The sequence below is a fragment of the Rhineura floridana genome, chromosome 22 (genome assembly GCF_030035675.1).
Source record: "Rhineura floridana isolate rRhiFlo1 chromosome 22, rRhiFlo1.hap2, whole genome shotgun sequence".
Lineage (NCBI taxonomy): Eukaryota > Metazoa > Chordata > Lepidosauria > Squamata > Rhineuridae > Rhineura > Rhineura floridana.
In genome coordinates this window covers 10733114-10747884 of record NC_084501.1, presented here as the reverse complement: position 1 = coordinate 10747884, position 14771 = coordinate 10733114, and the positions used below count along the sequence as shown (strand labels likewise).

Below are 14771 nucleotides of genomic sequence, written 5' to 3'. Positions count from 1 at the left end.
GAAAGAGGCCTTTATCCATATCCCGCCTCTGAGAGACGGAGGTTCGGAGGGTGCCCCTTCCCCCAATCTCTGGAATGCTCTCCCCAATGAGGTTCACTTGCCACCAACATTAACACCCTTCCAGCTTCCTGTTAAGACATACCTTTTCTAGAGACATTTTGTATTAGGCAACTAATTATAATTAGGCATTATTATTTAAAATCTGGATAAATAGGAGGTCCCTTCTGCCCCTCCCCTTCTCCAGCTGCTAAAAGGTCCCTGACTATCCCCGGGGACCAAGAAAGCATCAGGGTGGGGAGGCTCCAACCTCATTGTTAAAGTATCCTGGATCATAATCTTCCTCTGGACCAATGATGAGTGGCCTTGGTGTTCGGTCCAAGCCCTGTGGAAGGTCATTTGTAAGGATGAGAAAGGACAGCAAAGTCACAAATTACAGAAAATGATCCATGAAGGAGTCAGAGACGCAGAAGACTTAGGCTGCATATATGCCATACGTGCCAAAACACATGACTTAAAATCATAGAATAGTAGAGTTGGAAGGGGCCTACAAGGCCATCGAGTCCAACCCCCTGCTCAATGCAGGAATCCAAATCAAAGCATTCCCGACAGATGGCTGTCCAGCTGCCTCTTGAAGCCCTCCAGTGTCGGAGAGCCCACTACCTCTCTAGGTAATTGGTTCCATTGTCGTATGGCTCTAACAGTTAGGAAGTTTTTCCTGATGTCCAGTCGAAATCGGGCTTCCTGCAACTTGAGCCCATTATTCCGTGTCCTGCACTCTGGGACGATCGAGAAGAGATCCCGGCCCTCCTCTATGTGACATCCTTTCACGTACTTGAAGAGTGCTGTCCTATCTCCCCTCAGTCTTCTCTTCTCCAGGCTAAACATGCCCAGTTCTTTCAGTCTCTCCTCATAGGACTTCTCCCAAAGAACCCTAGGAAGTGTAGTTTGTTAAGGGTGTTGGAAATTGTACTGCTGTGAGTGGTAAGCTACAGGTCCCAGGATTATTTGAGGGGGAAATACTGTGCTTTAAATGTATGGCGTGTAAGCAGCTAAGTCTTGGCTTTCGTATATAAAATTACATTTCAGAAAGATACAAGTGGAACATTATGTATATTTTGATGCTCCCTGACTGTTATGACTGGTAAGGTCTGCATTTGCCACTGCTGCTTTTAAAATTTGAAAACAAAAATAAAAGAAAAGTGGGGAAAAAATACAAAAAATGACGTAGCGTTTCTACCCTCTCCACTCATGATCAAGGGGTGGGTGGGGACCAACAGCCTGGCTCCATGGCCTCTTCCAAGGCTCAGAGAAGCAGGAGCAGAGACGGAGGAAGCCACCATTCCTCAAGGGGGTGCTTTAAAAGGGGGAATTATTTGGGGACAGAGGCCCAGAGCTCAACCTACACCCTCACCTGTTCTGCGGAGGAGAAAGGTGTGTCTGAGCCCTGCCGCCGATGGTGCTGGGACATCCTGGACGTGATGACAGGAGAGGTGTGGGGGCTGTCCAAGCCAGGGTCGGAGAGGACAGAGTTCCGGTTCAAGGAGATCTGCTCCGAAAAGAGAAATGATGGTATTGGGACAAAACAAAGCACGAGGAGCCTCTTTCCCACCCCCCCAAAAAGCAGTACCCCAAACGAACACAGCCCCTTCAGCACTCGCCTCACTGACAGAGGGGAACCGCTCCGTGCCAGAGTCCAGGCCGCTATCACCATCCTGGGAGTCCAAGGAGACGCGCCCTGGGGAGGGGGGGCACAGAGTTAGAGCCCCAGCAGAAATGAAGGAAGCTGGGGTGCCTCCAGAATGTCAGGATTTTGTGGGAGAGTTTCAAGCCCATACCAGAAGTTTAGGTTTGCACAATTAAAAGGGATCAAACCACTCAGTCGCCCTAGCAAACAATTTAAAAAATCCTGGATTTTTTGTAGGAAGGAAAGCAATGGGAAAAATGCACTGAGATGTGCAAGATGAATTAATTACTAACAGAAAGATGCAGAAACGCTCCACAAACAAGCAAATGCAGGATGAACATCCATTGTCATAAAACCTCCCCGCAAACAAACCAGAACCAATGCTCAGTGGAGACTGGGCACAGTCGGACCACCGCATAAGCAAATCTGGATGAATGCTGAATGAACGGGTTGTATGGAGGAGCCCAAACAGAAAGCCTCGTGGAGGTGTGAGGCATCTGGCTGCGTATATGAAGCTCCATGTGTAACCAAATACTCATCCACACAAAAACAACAGCACAAGTACTGATAATCCCTGCACAGTGAAAACAAACATGTCAGGGAGAATGGGCCCAGCCCAGCCTTCTTCTGGTAGCAGGCCAGAACAGGACGGAGGGCCACTCCACCAGTGCAGCCGACAGATCAGCAGCTTCTGGTGCTTCCCCCTCCTTGAACCATTCCCATCCTAGAGGTCATCTTAGAAGAACTTAAAGCCAACAATTGATACACAAGTTTGCTTACTTCCTCCTCTGTCCCATCCATTTTCCTTTTGTGTCCTGTCTTTTAGACTGTAAGCTTGAGAGGGGCACAGAGAATGTGTGTGAGAGAGACCGTCTTGTCTGTAAGTTGCTCTAGGGACCACTTTTTGGGGGGGCATAAGAGTGGGATTTTTAAAAATTGTGTGAATAAGATTTTGCACAAGTCTTCTATATGTCGGAATCTCTTTTTTAAAATATGTTCCCTAAATGTAGAAAACTAGCAGATGAGGAAGAAAGCTCGGTTAGGCTCACCCTTCTTGACACACTCATTTTCTATGTGTGGGGAACTGTTGTTTCAGATGGCAGAAGCATTCAGTCATGTGAGATCCCCCTCCCCATGCGCACATGCACCATTTCTGGGAATGAGGCCCAAGAAGGGCATTCCTGGTGCCAACAAACTGAAATCTCCCTTGCTGCTTGAGAGAAGGTGGACACGGCGACCACCCAGTCAAGCCGTGAAGTCTTGAAAGTAGAAGAGAGGGAAAAAATCTACAGCAGAACTCACCATCGGTCACCTGGGAATTGATGGAGCTGGAGTCGCTGAATAGTCGGGCGGTGGAATCCTGAAAAGGAAAGAGGCCAAAATGTCAGCATTGTATTGACTCTCTCTCTTAAGACTGGGGGAATGGAGAAAAGCAAGACTGAGGCCAGTCCTAAGAACAAGGAAAGCCCTGCAGCAGCTGAATAGGGCCCAAGGGGGCCCATCATCCAAGTCCAGCCTCCTCTGAGAAGTGGCCGGCCAGATGCCTCTTCCGGGAAGCCCCCTCAGTTAGGTAAATGGCACCAACCACCACTGTACCACCAGGCACTGCAAAGCTCAGCCAAGTAATATTCACCTGCCCACACTGCAAACAACAGCAGCAAACTGTCCATGCTGCCGCCATCCCTCACACAGGAGCCCCCCTTTCAAGCCACTCACTCACTCACCAGCAATCCTCCCGTCTCTTGGCGGATCTTGAGCTGCAACTGGCTGACTCTCCGGCGAGCACCTTCTATCTGTTCCTCGAGTAGGGAAGCCGGATTCCGGCTGTAGATCTCATAGCAACGCTACTCCGGGGGGAAAAGGGACCAAGACTTATGTACGGCCTGGTTTTGGAAAAGGCACCCGCCTGGGGACCACCCACCTCCACCAGGACTCTGACAGGGACCTGGATTGTGCCAACAGATTTTGCAAAGGCGCTAAGCATTTTGTTATGCCCTGGCAGAGATGATCAATTAACAAGAGAAGCAGCCGCCATCCCCCTCCCCCCTGCCGTTATTTTACACAAGCTTGATGCCGACTTCATCCAAGACCTGAGGGCAACAACCAGCTTTTGCACAAAGACAACAAAAATAAAAAAAACCACCCTCAATCAAAGGTAGCCGGGAAGAGACAGTAAGGGGAGGGAAATCACATGGTAGCTGCAGACTCAAAGCCAGGAATGGAAAAGATCTGCGGCTCTTCCAGATGCTGCTGGACTCCCAACTCCCAGCAGCCCCCAGCATGGCCAGTAGTCAGAGACGATGAAGGGAGTTTGGAATCCAGCCACATCTGGAGGACCACAGGGGTCCCCCAGCCCTGACTGGAGGAGCAAGAGACAAAGTGAGCTCAATCCTTGTCACCATCACTTGTTCAGCACTGAGGCTCAGCTGCCTTAATCTCACCAGCATCTCACCTCCCACTAGCACTCAGGAAGCCCAAGAAGACAATGCGACTCTGCAGAGTCCTGGCCAGCAAGCGGGAGGGTTTGTGTGTGTCAATTTTGCCACAATGAGCTGCTTTGTTGTGAACAAGACCCCTGACTCATCATGAAGTAAGCAAAACCACTGCAAAAATCTGGCCACACAGGAGACACCTCTGCTCCTACCTGCAGCTCTGCCTCCTCTTGCCTCAGCATGTTCCGGAGAATCTGTGTTGCGTGCTTCTGAACCTCTGGATCCTGAGGTTTTTGAAAGGCATGGGGAGGAGCACAGTTAGTTAAGGTTGCCTGATGTGATGGATGTGACTTCCATCTTGCCCCCATGCCCCGACTAAGCCCAGGCACCATGAGACAACCTCCCATACCTGCAGCGGCTTGGGCCCGGTGATGCGCTGCGGCGGAGGCAACGGTGGTGGAGGGGGCGGCGGGGGACATGCTGGCGTGACTTGAGGAGCCCCCGTCTGGTGCCCGTCCTGTTGGGAACCCAGAAACCCCACAGAGGCAGGAGGGGAGCCCAAGAGGGTGAGAGCGACATAAGCACCAGCTTGGGGGAGCAGAGAGAGAGGGGAAGACAAGAGACAGAGAGACGGCATTAAAACATGAGCCAGCTGGGATTCCCCATTTCCCTGAGAAGTAGTAAAAGGTCAGCCAGGGGTACCCACTGAGGGGGGGGGGAAGGCCATTTCCACCACCACCCTGATGAACCATAATCCCGATTCCTAGCTTTCATTTAAAAGGGAAAAAGTAGTACATTTCAAGCATTTGTAGGGCCTGAGATATGAGTCAGAATGTACAGGCATGATTCTTCTGGATGCTTTGTGAGAAATCAGCCTGATCCCCTTTTTTCAGTGTTATATTTTGTTCCTCCTCTCACCCACTACCCCGCCCCGGAAATATTCCTGTAGATGCCCACAGGGTCAACAGTAGCCTTGCAGGGGAGGGCCACTGTAGCTCAGTGGCTGAGCGTCTACTTTACATGCAGACGGGCCCTGGTTCAATCCCCAATGGCAGCAGCACCTCCAGGTAGGCTGGGAAAGATTCCGTTTCTGAAACCCTGGAGAGCTCCTGCCAGCCAGTGCAGACGATGACTGAGCTAAATGGACCACTGGTCCGACCCCGTGTAAGGCAGAGTCCTGCACGTCTCCACTAGTAATGCCCTCCTCCCCTACGCTGGTGTGGCCCACTCACATTTTATGAGCTTCACGACTTCGAGGTGGGAGCTGTTGGTCACCATTGTCCCATTCACCTGTCGCAAGAAAAGAGGAAATCAGAGAGCGCTGGGCAGGAGGGGAGCGAGGATGAGCGAGAGCGGCAGTCACACTGCCGGCTGATGCTGGGGCTGGCAGGAGTTCACTGATTCATTTAACAAAGTGTATATGCCATTTGACTCTAAGCCTCTAAGTAACATTATCAAAAAAAGACATTATTATTATTATTATTATAAGTTTATTTATACCCCGCCTTTCGGCCAAAGGCCCTCAAGGCGGCTTACAAGAAAAATAAACACAGGTATAAAAATACAATAATATACAATATAAACAACACAATATACAAAAATTAAATTAAATAGAAACATTATCATTATCGGCATCTAGAAAACAGGCATCTAGAAACATTAAAAAACAATTGAATCAATAGTTAGCTAAAAACGCATCTGAAGTTTTTACAAGACTGGACAGACTTGCCTAAGCTGAAATGTTTTAGGCAGATGCCAAGAGGAGCACAGCAAAGGAGCCTGCCTGACGTCATCAGGGAGGGAGTTCCAAAGTGTAGGTGCTGCCACACTTAAAATAATGTTTTCTTATAAGTGCAGAATGAGTGTTACGTGCCACCAGTAACAGGGCCAGTTCTGCAGAGCGGAGCAGTTGAGTGGGCACTTATTTATTATTTGATTTATATTCCGCCCTTCCTCCCAGCAGGAGCCAAAGGCGGCACTTATGGGGTAAGGGGTCCCACAAGTAAACTGGTTCCAAGCTGCGTAACGGCTGTACAGTAACACCTTGAACTTGGCACAGCTGGAATCCAACAGAGGCACCTGGAGGTCCACACAGGCTCCCTGTCCCTGGTTTAGGGAGATGGAGGTGTCCTGTTGGACCCCCAAAACCAGCCAGCCTCAGACCCACAGACAGTGTTGGACCTAGAAGCAAGGAGGCCCTGGTTCAAATCCCCCCCTTAGCCACAAGCTTTGCTGGGCCAGTTGCTCTGCCAAACCTACCTTGCAGGTTTGTTGTGACGGGAAGAAATGGAATTAACACAGCAGACACCACCCTTGGCTCCTCGGAGAAAGAATGGGGTGGATGGATTTTTAGGAAGGGCAACTGCCAAAGGGGGAGAAAGGATATAGAAGCAACAGGGATGTGGTAGCAGGTTTTTTAAAACATAGATCAAATTAGTTCTACTCACTTTGACAATCCGATCCCCCTCCTGCACGCCAGCCTTCATCGCAGCCCCCCCTGCAGAACCAGCAGCACAATACACAACATGGAAGAGAAAAAAAGAGAAAGAGAGAAAGACTCAGTGTCACACTTTGAGATTATACCATGAAAATGACAGCAGTGATTAAAAGCTCTTGCACAGGGAAAGGGGGGTGGAGCAATCAATTATCAAATGCACTAATTGATAAATAAATGAAAATGTATTATTTTTTCAGCCTAGGGAAAAAAATTAAGTCGTGTTTAATACTGTTGTTAATTTGTCCACAACCAGCATCTTGAATATGTCTGAAAATATGCTTTGATATATATGATGCATTTCTTTTATTTTTACACAACACTCTGAGATTTTGGTGTTTAATGGTCTAAAAAATATTTTGTGAAATAAAGTGTTGCCTGTCCCTGCTTTAGACAGTACAAAGTGCCCACCTGCATTGGGCCAGCTCAGAAGATACAGTATTCCTGAGTTGGCTTATTAAGCTGGGAACAAGAGCCCCTGTGCCCGCTCATGCGCTTCAGTCCTCTTCTTTTTCAACCACAGTCCTCCCTCTTGTTTGAAACAGGGAGCTGTGATTCAGTGTCAGTTTCCTAACCAGGATCTTAAAATCAGGGTTGAAGGAACAGCTGGCAAAAGGAACATTAAACCACAGTTCCTTGCTCCATACACAGGGTTATATGCCATGCAGAGCAAACCCACTGAAATTAAGGGCATGGTGTGGTCATCATTCCTATCTTACTGGACCAGGAATGGGGCCATTATATTGCAGACCTTACATCAGCCCTGCAAGGCATGTCAACAGCCTCACCCCTGTGTTGCAGACTGGGGTGTGGGTGGGGTGAAGCAGAGACTTCCAGCCCATTTTCCAAGTAAAATTCAGTTCCTGTTTCTTTGGAGGGCTGAGCGGGGGGGAGTGTGTGAGGGAGGTAGAGCCAAACATACCCCCCCACATGCCTTTCCTCACCTGGCCGTACTGACTGCACCAAGACAATCCTGTCCCCGCTGACGGTGAAGCCAAAGCCATGCTGGTCTTTCTGTATGATGACGCAACGCTGGACCAAACCTTTGAGGAAGAGGAGGAAGTAAAAAACCCCAGGAGCAAGACTTATTTGACACTTATCCCTCTCCTCCACCATGAAGCTCAGGGCAATCTATGTGGTTCCCCACCAGCATTTTACCCCCACAACAACCCTGAAAGGTAGGCATGGCTGAATGATAGCGACTGGCCCAAGACCACCAAGCAAGCTTCACAGCTGAGTTTGTTGATCAGAATCCAACACACTAAACCCATCCCTTCCCTGACCTGGTGCCCTCCAAATATTGCTGGACTCAGCAGCCAGCCTGGCCAATGGTCAGCAATGGCCGGGGGAAGGGCTGCTTTAGCTCAGTGGTAAAGAGCCCCTGCTTTGCATGCAGGAGGTCCCAGGTTCAATCAATCAAATTCAATCAAATTTATTACGGTCATAGACCAGGTTCAATCCCTGGCAGCATCTGTAGGTGGGCTGGGAAAGATGTTTGTTTAAAACCCTGGAGAGCCACTGCCGGTCAGTGCAGACAATACTGAGTTAGATGGGCCAAGGGTCTGACTCAGTGTAAGGCACCTTCCTCTGCTCCTATTGAGCTGGGAGTCCAGCAACATTTGGAGGGCAGGTTGGGATAGGTTCCTATCCCATGGGAGGACCATTCGGTCCGAGTAGCCTTCAGATTGGCCTATGTTGATCAGCACAGCTCCAAACATAGCCCCAGTCTAGTTTGGGGGGATTGGGTTTGCGGGTGGAGAGGAGGAATTACTATTGCAACTGCTCTTTTTCCCATCTGGACACTGCAGAGCACAAGAATTCTGGGAAGCATCCCAGGCAAGGGTCAGTTGCCAAGGCACCCTGGACCTCATGACAGGACGAGAAAGAACAGACTCCCCATGCGCAGTCCTCCGCCTGTCTACGTCCCCTGCGTGGAATGGCACAGCAAATCCACAGTCTGGTAACATCAATCAAAAAGAAAGGATTGCGCCCCCCCTAAAGGATTGGTTGTTACACTTCCAAAGGATGGCAGGGGGCAGGGATTGAGATGGGAGGACGGGGCCGTCCAAAGCATTTGTGTGTTGGGGAAGGTTTGTAGCTCAGGTGTGGATCACTGTCTTTGCATGCAGAAGGCCCCAGGTTGTCTTTGAAGGCACCTCCAAGTAGGGCTGGGAGACTCCCTGCCTGAAACCCTGAGCAGCTGCTGCCAGTCTGTGTAGGCAATACTAAGTTATTTGGAAACAGCAGCTTCCCATGCCAAAAGCTGCTTGTAAGCCACGGCCACGCATGGCGCCAGAAATCTTCCAAGGTCACGGATCCAATTCTGCACAGTTCTGAGAACCAGCCACAGATTACAAGAAGCCGCTCCCCCAAAAGCCCGTGGTGGGCCTCCTCCAGCCACAGAAACAAAAGGATCACCTGTTGTTTCACTGGAGTCGGAGGGTTGGCGGCGGTGGCCGGGGGAGCGCCGCTCTGGAGCCGAGTCGCCCAAAGAAGACAGGCTGCTTAACCTGCACGGAGAGAAGGGGAGAAGAGTCAGCAAAGAAAGGGATAAATGGAAGAAGTAAACAACCCCCCCCCAAAAAAAACTAGCCGTGATTTGCAACAAGATCGGCCTTCGCCAGCCTGATGCCCTCCAGATGCTTCAGACTACAAGTCCCGTCAGCCCCAGCCAGCACAGCTGCAGGGCACCAGGCTAGCCAAAGCTTGGAGAGGCAGATTCGGAGCAGTGTGGGAGCAGATTCGGAGCACACAGACAGACGGACAGACAGAGTAGCTGAGGCCAGACCTTCTCCCTTCGTTGCTGGCCTAAAAAGAGAGGTTCTAAGCTTGCACCTCAAGACGTGAGCCCACAACAGATCCTACTGAGCAGAGTCCACAAGCCCCACCTGAACACTGGGGGGAGGGGGAAAAGGGAATCCCAAGATGGCCAGCCTAGCTGGTCCACCCTGACCACTGATAAAAGCCTTTAGACCAGGTTGAGGGGAACCAATGGCTCTCCAGGTGCTGCTGAACTACAACTCCCATCAGCCTCAGCAAGCGTGGCCAACGGGAGCGTAGCCCAGTAACATCTGGAGGGCCAAAGGTTTCCCCCACCTGCTTTTGACCATTGACTCACTATGGCATGCTACGTGAGAATTTTTGATCCCTTCTGAAAGCTTCCTGGCCATACTGGCTCTTTGGCACCACTGTCAAGACAACGTAGCTGGCTGCTCACCTTCAGCCTTTGCTTCCCCTCTGCCCCCATGTGGCCACGCCCAGCATCCCTGGGTTTCCTGCCTCCATTTTGGCCACGCCTGACCCCTGGTAACCCAGGCCACCCCAGCTCTGGGAGGAGGAGAGAGAAGGCGCAATCTGTCAGGCTGCAAACACCAGCAGTAACCACATTTGTGTCAGCCTCCAAGCAACTGAGGGGGCACTGTTCCTCCTTTCACATGGGCAGAGGGATAAAGGGAGCCTTGAACATGGATCACAAGCAGGAGGAGAAGGGGGCATGCAAGCAGCCAGACTAAAAACGCACCCACACACAGAGCAAGAGAAAGGACGAATGTCCGGCCTTACCAGGCTGCAATGGGGCTGATGGATGAAGACATTACAAAGTGGCAATGGATGAAGAGACAGACAAAACAACAACGGAAAGTTAAGTCCTAAGCTCATCTTCCTCTTGATGGTTCTGAACTTTCAAGAGGCACTCAGGAGCCTACTGTGGAGCCCTGCGGAGAAGCTGCCAACCCGCTGGGGGCACCCACTCCTCGCTCCCTCAACTCTAACACAAGCTGGAAGTCTCTGATTCCCCCATCTTGGAAAGACCTTTCCTAGTTTACGTATTTGTTGTGGCCAGTGTTTGGGTCAATCAGATTTGTTTATTGTTTTTTTAATACCCAATGGGGTGTTGAACTGCTTTTTTAAAAAAATATGGTGCGTTGGACTAAGCTGAATACACACTATACATTTAAAGCACATGGCTTCCCGCAAAGCATGCTGGGAATTGTAGCTTACCCCTCACAGAGCTGCAATTCCCAGCACCCTTAACAAACTACAGTTCCCAGGATTCCCAGTTCATAATAGACTATAGGGAGCTGCCTTATACCAAGTCAGACCCTTTGTCCATCCAGCTCAGTACTGACTGGCAGCAGCTCTCCAGGGTTTCAGGGAGAGGTCTCTACCTGGAGACGCCATGAGGGATTGAACCTGGGACCTTCTGCATGCAAAAAATCTGCTCTATACCACAGAGTTATGACCCCATGACCCCACTGAGCATGTCGGCTGCTGGGAATTGGGAGTCCAGCGACATCTAGAAGGACCCACAGGACTCCCTGTCCTAAAACAGGCAAGGTCCTGGTCATCAGGGCCCAGCCTCGGGTCCTGACCATCCCCCCTGCCCCCCTATGTTGCTCATCCTTGCCTATGATTTCAAACCCAATTCCAGCTCTCCTCTTCCTAGCTTCCCAGATCTGCTGAGCTGTGAAATAATGTGGTTATTCAAATGAAGCCAGTTATGGTTTGCATGCGCTGAGATCTGCACAAGCATTGGCGAAGAGGTCCGGCTGGTAGGTCAGGAAAAAAGCACCTCGAGACGAAGGAAGGAGGGGGGGGAGAGAGCCTCACCCCACAAGTCAAGCCTTATGCTTTCAGGGAGTCATATCAAAGAGCCAAAAACATCAGGCCACACACAGAGATGGTATTTTTTAAATGACAACATCCACAGCTGCCACACAGGAGCCCCATGCCACAGAGCAGTGGGTCGGCAACAGCTCCCACCACCTTCATCAACGTCGTCATCCCTGACCATTGGCCAGGCTGGCTGCTGGGAGGTGGAGTCCAGCAACAGCATTGTGAGGGCCACACAGGTTCCCCATCCCTGCATCCCGGCCGGTCTCATCTTACCTGGGCAGGTGAGGGTGCTTTTTACTGGCTGGTCTGTTGTACAGAAGGAGAAGACAGAAATTGACACCAAAGGCAGGAGAGGCAGAGACCATGCGTGCAAGGCCAGAGGAGAGAGCAAGAAGAGAAACAGAGAGAGAGGGAGAGGGAGACAGGAGAGGTGTACGTGAAAAGGCAGACTGGATCCACGACAACAATGACGACGAACGAAACAGCTTCTGGGACGCCAGAGCAAAGGCTGGCTTCCTTTTCTCTAAGGCACAGAGCGGAGAACCCTTTCCAGCCTGAGGGCCACATTTCCCTTTTGGGCAACCTCCTGGGGGCCGCATGCCAGTGATGGGGGGGCAGAGGCAAAAGTAGTAGGAGCAACGAATATCCGTGTCACCCTTTCTGGAGCGGGCTAGGTTTTACCTACACCCCTCTCTTACCTTCCACCCCCTCTCTTACTTACTCGCCACTGAGAGACAAGTGAGAAGCATCATCAGAGTTTCAGGACATGTCCCAGCCGGGCAGAAAACTCCTCAGGGCCTGGGAGAGGACTGTGGCCTGGGGAAGAGTCTGGAGGGCCAGATAGAGATGTTGGGAGGGCCACATATGGCTCATGGGCCTGAGATTCCCCAACTCTGTGCTCTAAGGGCAATGTCTCCTTTATAAAAACAGACTGGCAGACAAAATGCCTCTGAGCATATGTGGATTCCTTGTCCTTTGCGGAATGTGTGCACACACGTACACACACAGGCATTTCAATTTCCCATTCCGGCCAGGAGGGAATCCCAGCCAAGCTAATAAGCCCAATTCTTCAACTCCTAACCAAGAAGGGAAGGTGGCCCGAGAAGGAAGCACAGTATAGCGTGTGAGATACACACACACACCGCTCCCTTGGGCTCCTGCTGCAGGAGAGGCGGGATGTAAATCAAATAACAAACAAGCAAGCAAGCAAGCAGGCCCTGGCACTGCCTCTTACTCTGGACCCATCATTCCAGACAACAGAGGAGAAAAGCCCAGGTGCTCTATACAGGGAGAAGCCGTGCCCTCCAGGCATCAGCCCCAGCATTAGAGGGCCAAGCCGGCTTTGGCTGACAGAGTTGTAGCCCCAAACCTCCAGAGGCCAACCTGCTTGGCAGAGGCTGTTGTGCAGCATCACCCAATACACTGAATTCCCAAACAATGCCCCCACCCTTGGCACACAGGCGTACACCCTCCCATGCATTTAACCCTAAATATGGTTTCTTGAAACTCCCTTCTTAAGCCTCCCTTCACGTGCTGAAAGATGCGAAGCAGCCAACAGGATTGCAAGGCACAGCAAACGCTGGACACCCATGTGCCAAGCATGGCTGTTGGCATAAGGGAAGTCAGCACACAGAGGCTTTCACGCACGCTGAGGCCATGAAGAAAAGGAAAACAAGCAACCTTAAGCCATCTCTACCCCAAGAGAGCTAGAAGCTTACGTTTTAAAAATGTCAAGAAAAAGGAAAGCTGGAGGAGGGAGAATGTCATGACTCTAAGGGTCTCCACTGGACACTGAACACTATAAAATATGCATAATTTTTAAATACACAGCTGTTCTGGTTAATTTCGGGCTTAACTAAACATTATGCTAATAATGCTGGGGGAAAACAGCAGGGAGCAGAAAAAGAGGAAGGCCAAAGAAGAGATGGATTGATTCCATAAAGGAAGCTACAGACCTGAACTTACAAGATCTGGACAGAGTGGTTCATGGCAGATGCTCTTGGAGGTTGCTGATTCATAGGGCTGCCATAAGTCATAATCGACTTGAAGGCACATCACAACAACAACAAAGCAACATACAATGTCAGGGAGTTTTAAAAAAATTAATTCTAGGTGCCAGGGGCACATTTTCTTCCCTCCCTGATTAAAACTGCCATATCATACAATTAGTGCTAGATAAAAAGTGCCAACAGGAGCCTTCAATCCCCCCACTATCACTATTTTTAAAAACGTTTTTAGACGTTCCAGGTCAGGGGTTCCGAAACGACAGTCGGTGAACAAGCCTGATTCAGGTAAGGTGCTGATTCCGCACCTTACAATCTGCATTGTTTGGAAGTCACACTGGAACACAATAAAATTCAATAAAAGAAATAAAAGCAGCAATAAAGATATAGTTAAAGCTGATACATCACCTGGCAAAGGGCATTACAATTGCTAAAACGGGCAGAGAAAGCATTGAGTGGATTGCCAAGAGCCTCGGCAATTGTAAAGTGTAAAAACGTTAGGAACAACTGATCTAAAGGTTTTCAATTGTTTTTAAATATGTTTTTACTTCATTTTAGATTGTAACATGTTGATGTTTGCCACCTTGGGCTCCTTTGGGAGGAAGGGCAGGGTACAAGTTAAACAAACAAATGAACAAAGAAGCAAATAATGAAAAGGTATTTGCAAGGCCGGTGGGTTGGGGGGCGCTTATTGTCAGGATTACGACTGAGGGGGGAAGAGTTAGCTCTCCCCTACCAACACAACACGGCTCTGATGGAAACTGCCCCCCCCACACACACACACGCATGCCCCACCTAGAATTAAATTTTCTACGTCCACCAACGTTGCCGTGAGCCACATAATTAACTGAACATATCGTTAGGCTCTTACACCATCAAGATTCACAGCTGTTTTCCCAGCGCTGAAATAACCAACATGTCTACAGTATAAAGCTTTTTCTCCAACACAGAGGTTTTTTTTTTTAAAAAAAATGCTGCTTCTGTCCACTGGGCAGCCCTCTGCAAGAAGATCAGGCATGAATTGCTGCAAAGGAGCCCAGCTTCCTTTGCCGCCTCCTGCATTGCAGAGAAAAGACACCAAAGTAGAGGCACGTAGCTGGGAAGAGCAGGCAGACCCAGCCCCCTGACCCTGCCTTGCCTGCAACTCCAATGCTGGCTGGGGCTGTTGGAAGCAAAGGTCCAAAAACATCTGGAAAGTATCTGGGCCACACCATCCACCAAACCTAGCATAAAACTAACAGAGGCAGAGAGAGCCTGGCCGCAGTGATCCATGATGTGGTAACCTCCAGACTGAGCCACTGCAATCTGCTCTACATAGGACTCTCCTTGAAGGCTGTTCAGAGGCTGCAACTGATGCAGAATGCACTGGCCAGGAAGGTGATGGATGCCACTGGTCAAGCTCATATGACAGCAATTGTTAAAGATCAGCCTGTGTGCTTGTGAGTCCAATTCATGGTGCTTACTTGGACATATCACAGCCCTGACCCACTTGAGACCCAAATATCTAAAGCGCCTCCTGCCATACAGCCCTACCCAGGTGTTGA

The 14771-nt window shown here is 50.0% G+C and overlaps 1 protein-coding gene across 4 annotated transcripts in view; it reads right to left on the bottom strand.

Moving 5' to 3' along the window:
• ARHGEF11 (Rho guanine nucleotide exchange factor 11) overlaps positions 1-14771 on the bottom strand; it is a 64264-nt gene that overhangs the window by 31468 nt on the left and 18025 nt on the right. For 3 of the 4 annotated variants that reach the window (XM_061605618.1, XM_061605621.1, XM_061605619.1), the window contains exons 2-13: positions 11498-11530; positions 9029-9120; positions 7555-7653; positions 6564-6613; positions 5349-5406; positions 4526-4704; positions 4329-4400; positions 3409-3528; positions 2987-3044; positions 1659-1735; positions 1412-1546; positions 308-382 (exon numbers count right to left, since the gene is read on the bottom strand). In XM_061605618.1, coding sequence (XP_061461602.1) covers positions 308-382; positions 1412-1546; positions 1659-1735; positions 2987-3044; positions 3409-3528; positions 4329-4400; positions 4526-4704; positions 5349-5406; positions 6564-6613; positions 7555-7653; positions 9029-9120; positions 11498-11530 — 1048 coding nt within the window. The remainder of the gene's footprint in view (positions 1-307; positions 383-1411; positions 1547-1658; positions 1736-2986; positions 3045-3408; positions 3529-4328; positions 4401-4525; positions 4705-5348; positions 5407-6563; positions 6614-7554; positions 7654-9028; positions 9121-11497; positions 11531-14771) is intronic. The other variant, XM_061605620.1, reaches the window with a different exon arrangement.